This window comes from Hylobates moloch, unplaced genomic scaffold (genome assembly GCF_009828535.3).
Source record: "Hylobates moloch isolate HMO894 unplaced genomic scaffold, HMol_V3 SCAFFOLD_1, whole genome shotgun sequence".
Taxonomy (NCBI): Eukaryota; Metazoa; Chordata; class Mammalia; order Primates; family Hylobatidae; genus Hylobates; species Hylobates moloch.
This window is the reverse complement of record NW_026652276.1, coordinates 114,399,392-114,416,421: the sequence shown is the minus strand read 5'-3', so window position 1 is coordinate 114,416,421 and position 17,030 is coordinate 114,399,392. Positions and strand designations below refer to the sequence as shown.

Below are 17,030 nucleotides of genomic sequence, written 5' to 3'. Positions count from 1 at the left end.
TTGAGAAGAACTAGTAATAGACAAAACTGGCAAACTGGCAAACTCTTGCCCATCTCTCAACTGAAATTATGAGGGGACCCATGGAACTGTCCAGAAGCCATGGAGACAACCACACGGTGAGGGCACCTGCTGCCCTGTGAGGATGGGCATGCAGCAGAGCGGGTCGCAGTCAGTGGCACTGGTCCACATATAAAAGAAGCTTAAGAGCGTATGATAAAGCCTTTGAGAATATTAATGTGATGTCAAGGCCTTCAGCCAGTCCAAAAGTATTTACTGGATAACCCTGGAAGGCTGAGCAGGGAGAAAAGCCAGAGGCACGAGACAGGAATGACTCAGGAAAGATGGAAACTGCGGCCTTTGTCATCTGCCATCTAATTCATTATTCATTCAGCACGTCATCTGCAGGTGCCTGCTATGCCCTGTCACCACACTGATCACGGCAGTGAGTAGACAGGTGAGGGCCTCCCCGCCCCGGCCAACATTGAGCTTACAGAGGAAGGAGACAGATACCAACCTATACAACTATTTATCTACAACCTGGTAAGTGCTAAAAAAAGAAAAAATGAGTGATGCAAGAAGAATTCTGTGTGTGTGTGTGTGTGTGTGTGTGTGTGTGTGTGTGTGTGTAAGATATACATAATTTACTATTTTAATCATTTTTAAGTGCATAATTCAGTGCATCGAGAGGTTTGAACAAGGGTATCTGTGGTGGTGAGCAGGTGAGCAAGACTGGGAACACTGCATTTCTTTTAGTGACAGCTGGGCTGGGCTCTGAAGAACGAGAAGAGACAAGCTGAAGGGGAAGAAGTGGCATTCTGGGTGGAAAGAACACAGCGCAGGTACTGGGGCTGGAGAAGCTTGGAGCAGGAGGCCTGGGGGCTCAGTCCCCATGACGGGCGGAAGGAGCAGCCATGGGGAGCCAGGAGACCCAAACCGTTCAGGAGTGTGGCAATGTAAGGCTTAATGTGCTCCGCATCAAGAATACTCGTTAAGTTCCCAAAGGGAACGGCTTTCTCTCCTAAAACCGATTTCCCTCAGGTGGGCTCGGTGGCAGTCTTACACTCAGCACTGAGTCCTGCTGCTAGTATCTGGGTAGAAATATACAAAGCACAGAGAGGCTGGATGTGTACAGGGTTTACTGTCTCAGAGCCACTCGCCACTTCCAAGAGACCAGGCTCCTTAGATTGAAAAATGCAGAAGGCACCTGGGATCTTAGTCTTGTCTAAAAAATAAGCTAAAATGTCGGTTCCACTGCCAACAGTAGTAAGAACATTTTGTTTTTCTAGACAAAAGGAAGTGACATTGCAGCTCCCACCTAACACTAATGGTGAGCAAGCATAAGGCGAGGCTGGAATGGAGTTACACGGGATCCACCTCATCCCTTACTGAAATCGTAGTTGATAACTCATTCTGTTCATTTATGTTTATTTTAAAAGTTTATTTAAAATAATTTGTGGTAGAGACGGGGTCTCACTATGTTGCCCAGTGATCTCAAATTCCTGGCTTCAGTGATCCTCCCACCTTGGCCTCCCAAAGTGCACCACTGTGCTAGGCCAAGAACTTATTTTAAAAGAGAGAAACTAACAAAGGGGCAGGAGAAAGCGCTTCTAAAAACAAGGAAAGAGACAAAGCAGGGTGTTGGCTGGGAGAAAGGAGTAGTAGTAAGAAAGGCAGTTCTTGCAGTGCTGGGGGTACGGGCTGGCTGTTCCCTAGATGTCCTCTTTGGTTGCTCAACAGGTTTTGGAAGCTTTCAAAGGGATTAAGAGAGGAAAGTTTGTGCCTTTTTTTTAACATTAGAAGTTACCTGGTTACTTTAATCCAATTTGTTTTTTGATTCCTCCCCCGACCCCCCAGCCCCGAGTGTAGCAGTTCTCAATTCTGCAGTCCCAAGGACTGGTGCAGCTACTGTGCAAGCCCTGCCAAGATCCCACTCAGGACTCCGCATGGGACCCTGCTGTGGACTCACCCGCAGTGCCACCTAGGCCAGTTCTCACTCGGGCCCATTGTGCTTTCTGAGTCCACTCAAGGGTGCCATCGGTCCACCTTCTCTACTCTTGATGATTCCATCCAGACCTCCTTGGTGAAAAGATCCTCAAGATCTTAGAGTTGGCGGGAACTCTGAAGGCATTCTCCTTCAAAACCTTTGTTTTATGGTCAGGAGACACCTTCAAACGTTGTGGGGCCCAGGCGGCAGAGCAGCCCCTCCCTCCCATCCTGCCCCCCTCCTGTCCACCAAATGCCCATCCTCACCACAGAAGCTTCCCATCACCTTTTAACACATCCACTCTTCTTACGCTCCGGCCCTGCAAGGTGCTGTCCCTCTGCCCCAAACGCCCTCTCTGAAGACCCAGTCAAAAGCTTTGTAGCTTTCTCCAACTTTTCTAGCTTTAGAAGTTCTGTGCTGTGGCTTGAAAGTATCCACACCTCATTACCTGCTTAGACATCATCTTCTTCAGGAGTCTGCCTGCCTAAAGCCCTCTCCATAAAACCCCAGCACAATGCCTGATGCATGTCAGACCCAATGTAGATTGAGAGAGAAAATGCATGGGGTGGAACCCAGGTGCCCTTAGTATTTCGGGTGAGGCACTGTAAGCTCACACTCCCAGGTGCTCCCTGGCTACATCGTCAGCTCAGAACTCTGTGTCGGAATCTCAACGTTAATGACTCAGCCCCATCTTCTGGCATCTGGCACTCAGATCTTGCAATAGCCTGACCTTGTGCAATGGGACTTGTGGGAGCTTCTCCAAATGGGGCCCACCAAGTCGTCGTGTGCTGCCTCGCCAAGGTGCCCTGCCTCTGACTAGGTGACCCTGGCCAGCAGCTAGGAAGCACCTGGCTGCCAGTGCAGCTACAGCTTCTGGGCAGCCCCACAGAAGCTGTCAGGCCCTAACAGTTCAGCTGGACTTTCTCAAACTTCTCTTCTTTTTAATCATACAATGCCTGAACACTGACAAGCTTTTTCATTTTTTACAAGCATTCTCACGCCCTCATCATCATTTATCTAGTGCTTTAGACCAACCCAACATCCTTACAAGCCTGTTCACAGTTCAGGGTTTCACACTCCAGAGAGTCCGCCTCCTTCCACCCCAAGGTCCCGGGAGGAGACTCCAGAGGCAAGGCCTGCCCTGAAGCTGGGCCTTGCCCCCGACACTGGGCCCTCCCCCGTCTCTGGTACTGGCCCCCTCCATCTGGAGATGCACACAGAGCCATTAACTTTTGAACAGTCTTAGGCTACAACAATTCTTCTTCTGTTACAGAGTTTTAGGCAATGGCACCTCTGCAGTGTGGGGACTTGACATCAGTTCCCTTGTTAGGGGGGTACACCTAGGTGGGGCTTACCGGGCTGGTCCTAAGGGAGGCCTGGCCAGCAGCTGTAAGGTCAGGCAAGGCCAAGGAGGTAGTGAGGTGATGAGGAAAGAAGGCATCACTATTAAAGAACATCCTGGTCACCTAACATGTGGAGTCCCCACTCCCTATAGGCTTCCCTAATCAAACCCTGGGCACAGGTGTTAAGGGAGAAAGATAAAACTGCACAAAAATTCAGGTGGCTGCTGTCATATGCTCAGTAAGGTCTTAAGCCTCAAAAGGTCAGTAAAGTCAAAATCTTAACATCATAAAAAAGCTTGCATCATGCAGAGAGCAAACTCTAAACTTTTTTGAAGTTTACTGAAGGGCATCACCACTGCATGGGAGAAGAGGAGCAGGCGGGTACAAGAAATGCTGCTTTGGTTTATAAATCCTTTCCTACACGTGCTCTGCCACCCTCTCATCTGAAGCAATACCTGTCATCTCCAGAGTCTAACAGATGCTCGGGGCACTCCAGCAGGCGTCCTGAGGCTCCCGCCCACAGGAGGCTCCCACCATGGAATGCGCTCCCACCCTTCCAGGATGCTGCAGGCATCAAACCAGTTCCTGCTCAAGGAGCAGACTTTGGACTGCTCTGTATGCGCCCCAGAGGAGCTGGAGGAGGCACATGGGTGCAGGCTGCCTATCTTGAAAGCGAAGAGTCAGCCAACACGAGATGGATGGGGAAGAGTCCAGGCAATGAAAACTTGATCGCCTGCCAGTCTCGGTTGGGTGATTTTCTGATTCTTCAAGACAATCAGCCTTGGCTCCATTTCAGAAACTGGTCGAGGAGCTGCTGAAGGATGAGGCTCTTGTCCAGCCACCTTACCAGAAGCAGAGCTCTTCTTCCCACTCCAAAATCCGTAAAAACAAAAACAGGCTTCCCACAACTGCTGGTCATGAAGCCAACCCAAACATACCCATTTTCCTGACCAAGGCTGTCCTTGAGGCCACCACCCAAGTGAAGGTGTCGCACCCAAGGCTGTGACAACACTGAAATTGGGGCAGAGCTCTCGGGGTGGGGAACAAGGAGGAGTTGTGACCTACCAGAAGTACCACAGCCTCTGTATAGAGAGGGCCCGCACACAGCACCTGGAGCCACAGCAGTCCTCGTAGGAGCGGCATCTGTGGAGAGAGGCACAGGCTGGTCAGCACTGAATTGGAAGCAGCCACCGGACCAGCCATGCAGCCCAGGCTGGGCTTCAATGTAATCATTCTTGAAGGAAGAAATCAGTAAGAGCAAAAAGGACAGAACTGCTTCCACTGCATTTCACAGAACCAGCAGAGCAGAATGACATCAGCCTGTGGCCCAAAGCAAGGTGCTGAGGTGGGCACAGTCAGTGTGATGCAAAGCCCTGCATTTAACAAGCATCCTGTGTGCCAAATCCAATGGATTCCTTCCGGCAGGTGGCACAACCAAAGACAGACATTAAGCCTACCAGGAATGCTGCTGAGAGGAGGCTCCACAGGAGCCCAGCACCCATGTGGTGCTCATCTCTGCTGTCTTCAGTCCCCAACTATGGGGAAAAGATGGAAATACACCACCACATCCACTGAGGCTAAAAGCAGAGGCTGTGGAGTTAGATAAATTGCAGGTGTGGTCCTGGTCCTGCCACTTACTAGTTGTGGGGACTTCTGGTGAGTCTCACTTTCTCCATCAGCAAAATGGGTGGAACCGCAGGGGCCCTGCACAGCACTGATTTAAGTTTTAAGGCCTTTATCACCATATAAAGTGCTGATGGCACTATTACTGTTCATTTAAGTTTTAAGGCCTTTATCACCATATAAAGTGCTGATGGCACTATTACTGCTCACGCTGCCTCCCTCCCCTCATCCCCCAACATGTCTCAGGTTTCCAGGCCCCTGGCAGGGCACAGCTCTCGGGGGTGTGCTCAGAAGCTGTTCCAGAGAGCCGCCTGAGCATGGGCCCTTGCTCAGGTCTCAGGTGAGGCACTTGGTGCCCTCGACATCCCTGCCCTGCCCCAACTCCATGTCCTCCTTGAAGAGAGAAGATGCCATGAAAGCGCAAACCCTTCCAAGAAGTTTTCACTAGAGCGTTTCGAGCCCAAGCGGCAATGGATTGGCAGGGATGTGGGGAGGGCCACTTCTCTACAATACTAAACCATTACCTAATTGTGATCTAGGTTCCTGCCAGTTTTTTTCCTTTAAAAAAAAAAGTACCTGGGAGAAATATACAATTCAGTCTAAGGTCTTGGACACTGAATGTGTAGATGATTGCAGTACAAACAGGCTTGTTTTATGTAGAAGTATGTGTAGAAAACTAGTTAAGATGCGAAGTGAGCCTGGAACTCAGCAGACCCAAGCTCCAAAGCTGCTCTTCCCTGGTTGTGCACCCAGTAGGCCCAAAGCTCCTGGAGGTGGTGCTGCCTCTCTGTAAACGCCCCGCACCCAACGGCAGCTAAATCCTCTATTGTTTCAAGGACAAACTGGGCTGAGAGACACTCCCTCCCCACTCCACCCCCACGCCATTCCACAGACAATATGGCAGCATTCATGTACAGTCTTCCCCTGGCCCATGAACATGAATTCCTACCCAGTACCCAAAGTATTGTGATTTCCATGAAATGCTCCCATTGGCTCCCACTGAGAGTTAGCTAAATGAGTGCTCAAGAATGCTGCTGGTCCTGGCTGGGTGCAGTGGCTCACACCTGTAATCTCAGCACTTTGGGAGGCCGAGGCGGGTGGACCACTTGAGGTCAGGAGTTTGAGACCAGCCTGGCCAACATGGTGAAACCCTGTCTCTACTAAAAATACAAAAATTAGCTGGGCATAGTGTGTGCGCCTGTAGTCTCGGCTACTCAGGGAGCTGAGGCAGAAGAACTGCTTGAACTCAGGAGGCAGAGGTTGTAGTGAGTCAAGATCGTGCCACTTGCACTCCTGACACTCCATGCATCCACCAAGGGGCTACTAGGAGCCTGCTCTGTGCTTTCCTGAGGGTGGAGCAGGGAAAACCCAGAGGAAACCCCTGCTGGGGAGGAGCTTTCTCTCTAGAAGGGGGAGAAAATAGGAAACAAGAAAACATAAACTGTGATAGACAGTAATAAGTTCTTCCGTGGTGAAAAATGGAGCCGGCACTGACAGGTTGAGAGCACAAGGAAGCAGGGTGCTCAGGGAGGATGTGTGCAGGAGGTGACGTCTGAACAGACAGCACACAGGAATCCAGTCTGCCAATGAGGGAAGCTGGCACGGGGTCTCAGCGCTCGGGATGGGGGGAATGCTGGTGCCCCTGGTTCCACGGCTGCATGCTGGAGATGAGTGCAGGAGCACAGGGTGTGAGGGGGAGTGAGACACCTGGTCTGGCTGTTTCTGCAGGCCAGAGCCCTACACAAACAGTACGTTCTGCAATTCTCCTAGGCCTTCCCCTAGAATCTCACTGGTGTTGGTTGATCAATGTGTGTGTGCCTGTGTGTGTGGAAGAGAAGGCAGCAGTCGAGGGAGAGGAAGGACTTCTTGCTTTTAGGGTGGATGGAGTTCAGCCAATTAACTGTAAACTAAAAGAGGTGGGACCGTTTCCTCTCACGAGTGTGCAAAGACAGGCGTCCTCAGTACTCCAGTGAGGTTCATGGTGAGTTTGGGAGTGTGGAAGGCAGAACGCAACCATGGCCCAAAGAATTGCACCCCTCAGAGAACACACCCTGCATAATCCCCTCCTCTTCAGTGGGCAGGACCCTGTGAATACCGGATGGCCGCTCTCGCAATCACAGAACATTCAATGAGATGGTGTGTTATCTAAGTCTCTGCCCTTGCAGACTGGAGATTCTCCTGCTGGCTTTGAAATAGTATTAATAGCAGCCACGTGAGAGGGCCATGTGGCCAGGACTGAGTGTGGTCTGCAGGCACCAAGAGCAATCCCAGCAGGACCTCAATCCTACAACCACAAGAAACTGAATTCTGCCAACAACCCAAATCAATTCGGAGGACTCCAAGCTCCAGGTGAGAATGCAGTCCAGCCCACTGCTTAATCTCAGTCTCGTGAGGTGGCCCTGAGCCCAGAACCCAAATGTGCTTTCCCAGACTTGAGATCTACAGAGCTGTGCAGTAATAAGGGGGTGCTGTTTCAGTCTGCTACGTTTATCGTGATTTACTACACAGCCACAGAGTCAAGAAGAACACAGCTTACAAGTTATGAGCACTTCTTACCTTACACCAGGCTAAGTGCTTCACAAAAGTCTTGTTAATTTTCAAAACATCCACATACAAGATAAAGTATTATTAGTGCCATGTTTGACATAAGCTTAGAAGCAAGACATCAGAGATGTTGCACCTCCAGCTCAGGTCACTGTCTGCAGAAGCAAAGAGTGGACTTGGCCAGCATTAAAGGAAAGCATTTTGCACAGATGCTGCCTCTCCAGTAACATGGAGCCTTTCACCACCAAAGGGTCACCTTCTCTATCCCCACTTGATTTTCCTATTGTTCTTTGGCCCTGCTTTTATAACCTGCCGTAGAAATTTCAAAGACCATGGTAACAGAGACAATGTGAAAAAAAACAGACCCTTGGGCAGATGACAGGAGGTCCCTGAGACAGGACCCACAGACAGGAACTCAGCAACCACTCTTTAATAGTGCTTGCACGTTCTTTGTTCAGCTTGGAACTGCATATTGACCAGAAAGAGTTCTGGAAAAGCCTGTATCATCTGATGTCAGCAATGCGCTACAGTTAGCAGATAACTTAATCATAGAGACAAATAATAAAGTAAGATGCGATATCAGGTGAAAGGACGGTGTCGATTTGTAGTGAATGGCGGATGCCCCCACAACATTAGCTGTTTTCAGCAGACATCCACACACGTGCACAAAAATCTATGTGTGCCACGCTGTGACATAAGGCACACTTCTTCATAGCTGCAGCCAGGGAAGCCCCAAGTTAAAACTAGACAGGCTCAAGCTTCTGGTGTTTCCAGGACTGGCTCCATTCATCCTCGTAGGAGATTCTGGATGGCCCTCAGGTTCAGGTCTCCCTGACTGTAAGGTCACTTTCTGCTGTTAACAGTGCTGGGCTAAGGTCTTTCGGTCCTTGTCTTCTGTCTAGGTGGCACTGGCTTTAGTCAAATGGCTCTTGCCATTTTTACGCCTAATTCTACTATATATTGTCCTCAAGGGATCAAATTCTAGAAGATACAACTCTCATGAAGACCCTCTCAAACTGGACACTCAGCTCACTGCCTAGCCATGAACAGCCTCCTCTGCACGTGCTGATGGTGACGGAGGGGACGGAGGGAGGTGCGGAACAGAGACGACAGATACCTGCAGCTTAAGGGGAACTGGCCATGATCCTCTGAGCTCCTGCTAGTTCCCTCCCATTGCTCCGCCACCCTCTGCCACCATGATGCTCCTGTGTCTCTCCCTCTCGGGTTTTACTCCCGACTGTAACAGCTCATATAGTCCGTGCTCCAGCTCCGAGCATAGCCAATGCTTAAGAGGTATTAATACTTGGGTCCCTCCAATGCTGGCAGCCATGCACTTGATATAAAAGAGGAAAACAGGTATACAGTAATAAATTTAGTGACTGAATCATTTTTCGTGAGCTGAATTTGCTAAAGTGCTTCCCTTTCAGCTTTACACTTGTAAGGAAGCATTTGCTGCCTGGAAACCTAAGCCCTATGGCATTCTATTTCCCATGCTGGAGAGAGCAGACTTACCAGCTTTCAGACATATGTAGAGCCCTCGTCCAGAATTAACACACATACACCCCTCAGCCTGAGAACATATCCGTCCTAGAATATTTGGAGTATAACGGATTACAAGTTCCTCTTTGTTGGCAAGATACAACATCTATGTGCTCTAGCTCACTTTTCAGAATCCAAATTTGGAACACCAGCAGCAAATACACGCCGTCAAAAGGACGCTGTAGAAGAACTTGGAAGTTTTGATGGAAAGTTTATTAGGATTTGGCTGCGTCACAGTTGTTAAAAAGGTTAATCCTGCCTGAAGCTCCAGTAAGTGTGGATTATCTCTTTCTTCTCTCAAAACACAGGAACGCTTTATGCTCCTTCCATGAGCTGAAGACCCATTCACTCTCTGTATTCTTGCGGCTCATCTGTGGCCCTGGCCCGGCTCCCATTGTGGATGCTGGCAGGCCCCAGCTACTCGAAGGAGCACACAATTACCCAGGTGCTGACACTGTTACCCCTTTTCTCTCTGCTGCTTTCTTCCTTTTGAAGCTGCTGGTAAATTGGGGCCCTAAGCACACACACCTGCTGACGTTCCAAAGAGCTGCAATTACAAAGAGACATTCACTGCAACACTGAGCTTAATTAAAGTAGTAAACATTACCAGGCAGTTGAGCACACTGAAGATGCCTATCATGGATGCATCAAGTCAAATACTCCTACTGCCCTAAGCCTCAGAATGGTAATGCTGCTCCCAAGGATGTCGCAAGACTACACCTTTGCAGAACAGATCAGGATGGAGAAAACAGCAAGGGTTTTTCATCTCGTTCTTCTCTGTGTGCCAGATGTATAAACTGTCAGACTTGCCATAGAAAGGAAGAAACATTACTCTTAACTAAATCCGCTCCACAGCATATCTAATTATAGTCCTGAGACTCTGAAATACACATGATACTTCAAAAGAATGAAAAGATCACATATAGCAGCAGACATGGGCCCCTGGACTTACTGCCTACAGTATTCCTTACTGTACCCCTGGATACAAATATAGATTTCTGCTGAGGTCAGAGAATGGGTAGTCCACTCTGGGCAGCTGCTGACAGGTAATTAGGTATATTACAGAGATAAAAATCAGGGTGTCTGGCTTCTCTCCCTTAGTCAGTGATAGGACCTGCGGTCCCTGAGATTCGTCATGTAAAAGGAAATGTATGTCTGAGAGTCTACGGGCCACGATTTAGACAGGTGTCAGAGCAACAAAAAAATGCAAACAACAGGTGGTCGCTGTGGGAGTTTTTGGAGCCTAAGAAGGAAGCATGTGTTATGCTTAGTCCTGCACAGGAGGAAAGAGGGTATGGCCACTGGACACATTTAATTCTTAGCCTTTGGGTTATATAAATCTCAAGAGTAGGAAAGGATAACATACTAGGTCAAGGAATGTTCAGTGTTAGTAAAGTCACAAAATCTTTCTACGTAAAAAAGAAAAAAGCCAAAAGTCAGTCTGTAAACCTTTCCATGTGTGGTTGCTATGGATGGAAAGTGTCTCCCCCAGACTGGTATGTTGAAAGGCTACCTCGCAACGGGATGGTGTTAAAAGGTAGGGCTTTTGGAAGGTGATCCGGTTACCAAGGTGAAGCCCTCGTGACAGGGTTGGGGTCTCTGTAAGAAGAGCCACGAAGAGGGCTTGCTGCTTGCTCCGCTCCCCACCACGTGAGGATGGAACAAGACAGTGCCTACGAACCACTGACAGAGCCCTCACCAGACACCAGAGCTGACGGCACCTTGATCTTGGACTTCTAGCCTCCAGAGCTCTTAGAAATAAACACACATTGTTTAAGCCCCACAACCTCTGGTATTGCTGTTACGGCAGCCTGAACTTAAGCACCACTTTAGCGGTAACTGTATTTAAAAGGATTTATAGAAAATCATCTCTGCATCTGGTGGAGCAGCTAAAGTCTGAGCAAAATATTCAGGGTGCGGGTCTGGAGATAGAGTTGGTGGGGATTGTAACTTTTTGGGGGAGTTCGAGAATCCAATCCTTTCTCCTGCCTGCAGGATTAACCCTCAGCAAAACTTTCTCTTCACTAAGCACTTGCTGGTGCAACAGCTCCTTTCTCCCATCCAGTCCCAGTCTCTCAATTTGACACCTGGTCTGTTCTCCTCAATCACACTGCCCCTGCCAGCTAACCCTGCTTTTCACACTACTCATTATCACCTGCATTCTCCACAGAGCTGAGCCTGCAGCACATACTTGAAGGAGGCTTCCCGAGTTAGAAGCAAGAACTACATTTAGGCTTATCACTGGCCTTTGATTAGCTACCTATGAGAAATTGGACTCTCCAGAGAAACTAAACACAGAGCCCTATAAAGTTTCAGTAGAAAACTCCAAAGGATACGTGAGCCTCTGGGCAAGCAGAGGAGGGCTCGGTCCTTAGCCATCCAGTGCCCCAGCAAATCTCCTTGTAAGGACTGCAGAGCTCTGTGCCTCACCTGGATCAAGGAATCCACCCGACCATTCAGTGACTGACGTTCCCCTCCAACCTGCCCAGGCAGACGCTGCCACTCTGCGGCAAGGCCCCAGGGCAAGTGCCCTCCATGACCATGGGCACTGTTTCTTGTGCTGAATCCAAGGCAGGCCCCGCTAGGCTGATTCATGACTCACACAGCCAGTCTTTCTTTCCAATGTCCAAAGGGACTCCCATATTTTCCCAAGCCTTCTCTTCTCCAGGAAACAATGCATAGCTTGGGCAAAATTATGGTTTCTCTTTATTAGGAAGAATCCCAGTTTACCCTCATTTCCACACTTACTGGAGCTTCAGGCAGGATTAACCTTTTTAACAACTGTGACACAGCCAAATCCTAATAAACCTTCCATCAAAACTTCCAAGTTCTTCTCAGTAAGTTCTGTCTTCCCATGCTGTATGGATGCAGTACAGTCTGGGACCCAAATATAGGACCTTATGCTTATCCATAAAAAGGGTAAACTTATGCAATCTGGCCCATTACTTTTATCCTGTCAAGAGCCTTTGGATCCTCATTCTGTCACTCAAGACATTCACTATTCCTTCCAGTTTTCTGTCACTGACATGAAGGATATGAGCCAAGTTTTGCTGGGACCCAGGACTGCTGAAGGCTACCCAACCAACTCTGCTCCTCCTCTCTGCGACGATCACACACATGACTTAGAATGGCCACGTCCAATAATCCACAGTCGGGTCAGGGAGAGACAAGTCTGGGGCCTGAAAATGAAGAGGAATCTTTCCATGCCCTGAAGCTGAAATCCAAAACCTGAGACCTTCCCAAAGTCCAGCAAGTCTGCCTGCAGAAAGAAAACCAAAGGGAAAGAAAGAAGGTTGCACCACGAAGTGAGTCCTGGCTTAGCTGCAAGGACTCTAGGAGTGCACAGAAAAGGAGGGTGAGGTGGGAAGATGCAAAGGTGAAAGCCCATGAGCTCAGCCCAACTTACCCAGATGCTCTCTACTCAGACGGAGCATATCAGTTTCAGCATCAGGATTAAAAAAATGGGCACATGCATTTTATCGTAGGTGAATTGTACCTTAATTTAGAAAGAGAGAGGGGGAAGGAAGGAAAAAAGGAAGAAAGGAAGGAAGGGAGGGAGGGAGGGAAGGAACTTGTACATATGATCAACATGGAAAGCCTTCCCTATTTTCATTCAAATTAATGCTAAAGTGATGATGAAGTCATGGTGAATTCCATTAGAGACGTTCCTTCTATGTTGAGATTTTACTAATCATAATTTTATAAATACAGCTATTATAACAGTTACAAATCCACCTAACTGGACTATTCATTACTGATCTCAGCAGAGATGCTATCAAACATCTCTATGAAACCAGGACACGGTGTCAGATCACTGATGTCCCGGTCTCACAGTCCCATAAAAGACCAACCCAATGGGACCTTAGAGAAGCAAACCCAAATTAATTTCAATCAAGCACAAAACACCCTTTTAATAATTTCCTGACACCTTCAAGACGTCCCCACTGCTCTGGCGACTGCCCTGACAAGCCCACCTCCCATCTCTCGCCCAGGTCCCTCTAAAATCCCAGCCTGGTGGGCTGTCTCTGGGCACAGTGGTGCCCTGGGCTTTCCTGCCTCTTCCCTCCTAGACAAGTCATCTGTGATAATCAGGACATTCTCCCACTAACTCTTGCAAGCTCGCTTCCCTTTCAGATGACATCACTGCCTCACACTCATCTCTCCCAATGATAAGTCTATTACGCAAAAATGTATTATTCATCACCATTTTTTAAGACGGAGTTTTGCTCCTGTGACCCAGACTGGAGTGCAGTGCCACGATCTCGGCTCACTGCAACCTCCACCTCTTGGGTTCAAGTGATTTTCCTGCCTTAGTCTCCCGAAAAGCTGGGATTACAGGTGTGTGCCCCCACGCCCAGCTAATTTTTTATATTTTTGGTAGAGACGGGGTTTCGCCATGTTAGCCAGGCTGGTCTCAAACTCCTGACCTCAGGTGATCCGCCTGTCTCCGCCTCCCAAAGTGCTGGGATTACATGCATGAGCCACTGCACCCAGCCACAAGCTTCTTTTTTTTTTGAGATGGAGCTTCGCTCTTGTTGCCCAGGCTGAAGTTCAATGGTGCGATCTTGGTTCACTGCAACCTCCGCCTCCCAGGTTCAAGCGATTCTCCCGCCTCAGCCTCCCAAGTAGCTGGGATTACAGGCATGCGCCACCATGCCTGGCTAATTTTTGTATTTTTAGTAGAGACAGGGTTTACCCATGTTGGTCAGGCTGGTCTCGAACTCCGAAACTCAGGTGATCCACCCGCCTCAGCCTCTCAAACTGCTGGGATCACAAGCACTTTGAGCCACTGTGCCTGGTCCCACAAGCTTCTTTATAGCATTACTTAATACACTTATGCATTTCCAGCCTTAATATGGCATAACCTCCTGGGTCATATCCTGGCTTTGCCTTTAGGAGTCCATCCTACCCCAGGAAAGCTCTCTCATTTGAATGAGGCAGCAGAAGTCCCAGCCCATACATGTGGATAAAACTCAAACCAGGAGGAGGTGGCTCGGGCAGAACTCCAGCAGCCTCAAGACACACCTGTGAGGAGCTGTGGACAGCAGTGGCTCTCAGCACGGGCTCACGTCAGAACTGTCCAGCAGCTTTAAAAACACCCGTGCCTGCTGGCTGGGACACACTCCTCAGGAGATTTCAGTACACGGCAGGGCTGAGAACCAAGGACCTAAATCTGGAGCCCTCTTGTCTGTGACTCTTTTCTTGGTGCTGCGAAGGAACATGTGGTGGGTGAGCTGGTGGGTGGGGGGTGTTGTTCTGGCTTTTCTGAGCAGGTGTATTTTGTTTTAACAGCTTTACTGATGTATACTTGACATACAAAGAGCTGTGTACAATCTGATGAGTTTGGTCATATGCAAACACCCAAGATACCACCACAATGAAAGTCTAGGCATAACCCGATTACTTGTAATATTGTACATCTGCGAGAAAACAACATTTTTAATAGAACTTTCATCTTTCCAAACACAAGATTTTAGACCATTTTATCTGTCTTGCTTTCAAGTCAAAAACTTCACAGACCTGACTATGAACTCATGGTTCTTTCCTGTCAACCTCAGTTGGTAATCCACGTGATGTCAGAATTGTCCTCCTGGCCTGACAAGGTTTCCCTGACGGGTAGGGAGGTGCCTGTGTGTTGACAGGTATGGTCCCATTTTGATGATGTTTCAACTTTGATTTGGTCAACACATCCCAAGACAAAATCAAACATCTCTGGGTTCTAAGGAGGGGGCCATCACTGCTTTGACGAGGCCTGAGCCTGAGACGTTGAGGGTGGGAAGATGGCTGCCCTATCAATCATTCCTTCAGAGACACAGTTATCACCAGAAAATACCTTCTCTGGCTTGTATAAACCCAAACTAGTTGCATTCAGGGTGGCATACAGGATTTACCTAGGGAAATTTTACTTGTATTTCTACCACAGGAGAAAGCATTACAAATGCTTACTAAAATCACTAATATTAGCAGACCAAATGGGGTAGAAAGTGCTCATTTCCTTGCCATTTTAACCCTTGAGTAGCTGCTGCCTTGGAGCCCAGATGCACCCAGAGTTAAAGTGAAGAGGTGAGGTAAGATGGGCCAAGAAGCTCTTAAATTACTGCTGAACTTTGGTAACTACGGAGTTTTTTGTTCTGTTTGTTTGTTTTGACACAAGGTCTCACTGTGTCACCCAGGCTGGAGTGCAACGACGCAATCATAGCTCACTGCAGCCTCAAATTCCTTGGCTTAAGTGATCCCTTCACATCAGCCTCCCAAGTAGCTAAAACTACAGGGGTGGCCGGGCACGGTGGCTCACGCTTGTAATCCCAGCACTTTGGGAGGCCGAGGTGGGCGGATCACGAGGTCAGGAGATCGAGACCACAGTGAAACCCCGTCTCTACTAAAAATACAAAAAATTAGCCAGGCGTGGTGGCGGGCGCCTGTAGTCCCAGCTACTCGGAGAGGCTGAGGCAGGAGAATGGCGTGAACCCGGGAGGCAGAGCTTGCAGTGAGCCGAGATTGCGCCACTGCACTCCAGTCTGGGTGACAGAGCGAGATTCCGTCTCAAAAAATAAATAAATAAATAAATAAAAATAAAACTACAGGGGCACGCCACCACGCCCAGCTAATTTAAAAAATTTTTTGCACAGATGAGGTTTCACTATGTTGCCCAGGCTGGTCTCCAACTCCTGGCCATGGTGATCTTCTTGCTTTGGCCCAAAAGTGTTGGGATTACAGGTGTGAGCCACTGCACCTGGCCCAGAGTTTTTGAAACTCCACCTTTGTGTTTCTGGGGTGGAGGTTTTCCCTCTCTCTCCTTTCAGTAAACTGCTGATCATTTAAAATTAGTTCTATTCAATCCTATCCTGAAAAACAATCCTCCTAGTTTCTGGTTGACTAAATATAAGGTAAAAAAAATAAATTCTGGCAATATGTCTCTTTCAGAAATACAGTTATTACCAGAAACCACCTTCTCTGGAAGGTGTTTTTCATTTTCCATACTAAAGTGAAAAACAGAAGTCTGCTTATGAGCTCAGAAGTCTGCCTATGAGCTCATAGTAAGATCCTGTGTCTATAAAAAAATCTTTAAAGTTAGCCAGACGTGGTAGCACATGCCTATAGTCCTAGCGACTCAGAGGCTGAGGTGAGAGGATCGCTTGAGTCAAGGGGTTTGAGGCTGCAGTGAGCTAGTACTGCACCACTGTGTTCCAGCCTGGGTGAAGAGCAAGACCCTGTCTCAAATTTATTATCAATTTTAATTTTATAATAAATTTCCTATCATTGAAATCACACAGGCATGATAAATACTAAAGTAATGAGCTGAGTTTGGCAATGAGATCAGGAAGGGAGATAAGATTCTAGTACCTAAAAAATCTGGAAACCTACACTGAGGTTCACACCTGGCTTATTTTCTCAGCTCTATTTTTACTTGAGTTGGTCTTAGTCCATTCAGGCTGTTATAACAAAATACCACAGCTTGGGTAATTTATAAACAACAGAAATTGATTGCTCATAGTTCTGGAGGCTGGGATGCCCAGGATCAAGGCCCAGCAGATTCGGTATCTAGTCAGGGCTCCCTGCATCATAAATGTCTTGCTGCTGTGTCCTCACAGGGCAAAAGAGGGCAGGGGAGCTCCCTGCAACCTCTTTTGTAATCCCATTCACGAGGACAGAGCCCTCATGACTTAAGTCACTTCCCCAGAGGCCCCACCTCTTAATACATTGGGTGTTAGGTTCCAACACAGAAATTTTGTAAGGACACACATATTCACACTATAGCAGCTGGTTAGCTGTTATAAGCAAATGCTCAGAACTCTTAAGTCTACATTGCAGCTCTGGACTACATCCTGCCCTCTTCCACTTCTGCTGCAAAAGTGAATTCCTCACTGGCTCCATTTCCTGGGTATTCTGCAAGAACTCCAAACTCCACATGCATGTATGACATTCTCTATTCAGTCTTCCACTGAATCTTTCCTGGAACCTATTCTTTTCATGGTCTCTCTCTGTCTTCCCAACCA

At 48.2% G+C, this 17,030-nt stretch overlaps 1 protein-coding gene across 3 annotated transcripts in view; it reads right to left on the bottom strand.

Annotated features, from left to right (window-relative positions):
• VOPP1 (VOPP1 WW domain binding protein) overlaps positions 1-17,030 on the bottom strand; it is a 116,136-nt gene that overhangs the window by 35,050 nt on the left and 64,056 nt on the right. For 2 of the 3 annotated variants that reach the window (XM_032758017.2, XM_058444746.1), the window contains exon 3: positions 4,393-4,470. In XM_032758017.2, coding sequence (XP_032613908.1) covers positions 4,393-4,470 — 78 coding nt within the window. The remainder of the gene's footprint in view (positions 1-4,392; positions 4,471-17,030) is intronic. The other variant, XM_058444747.1, reaches the window with a different exon arrangement.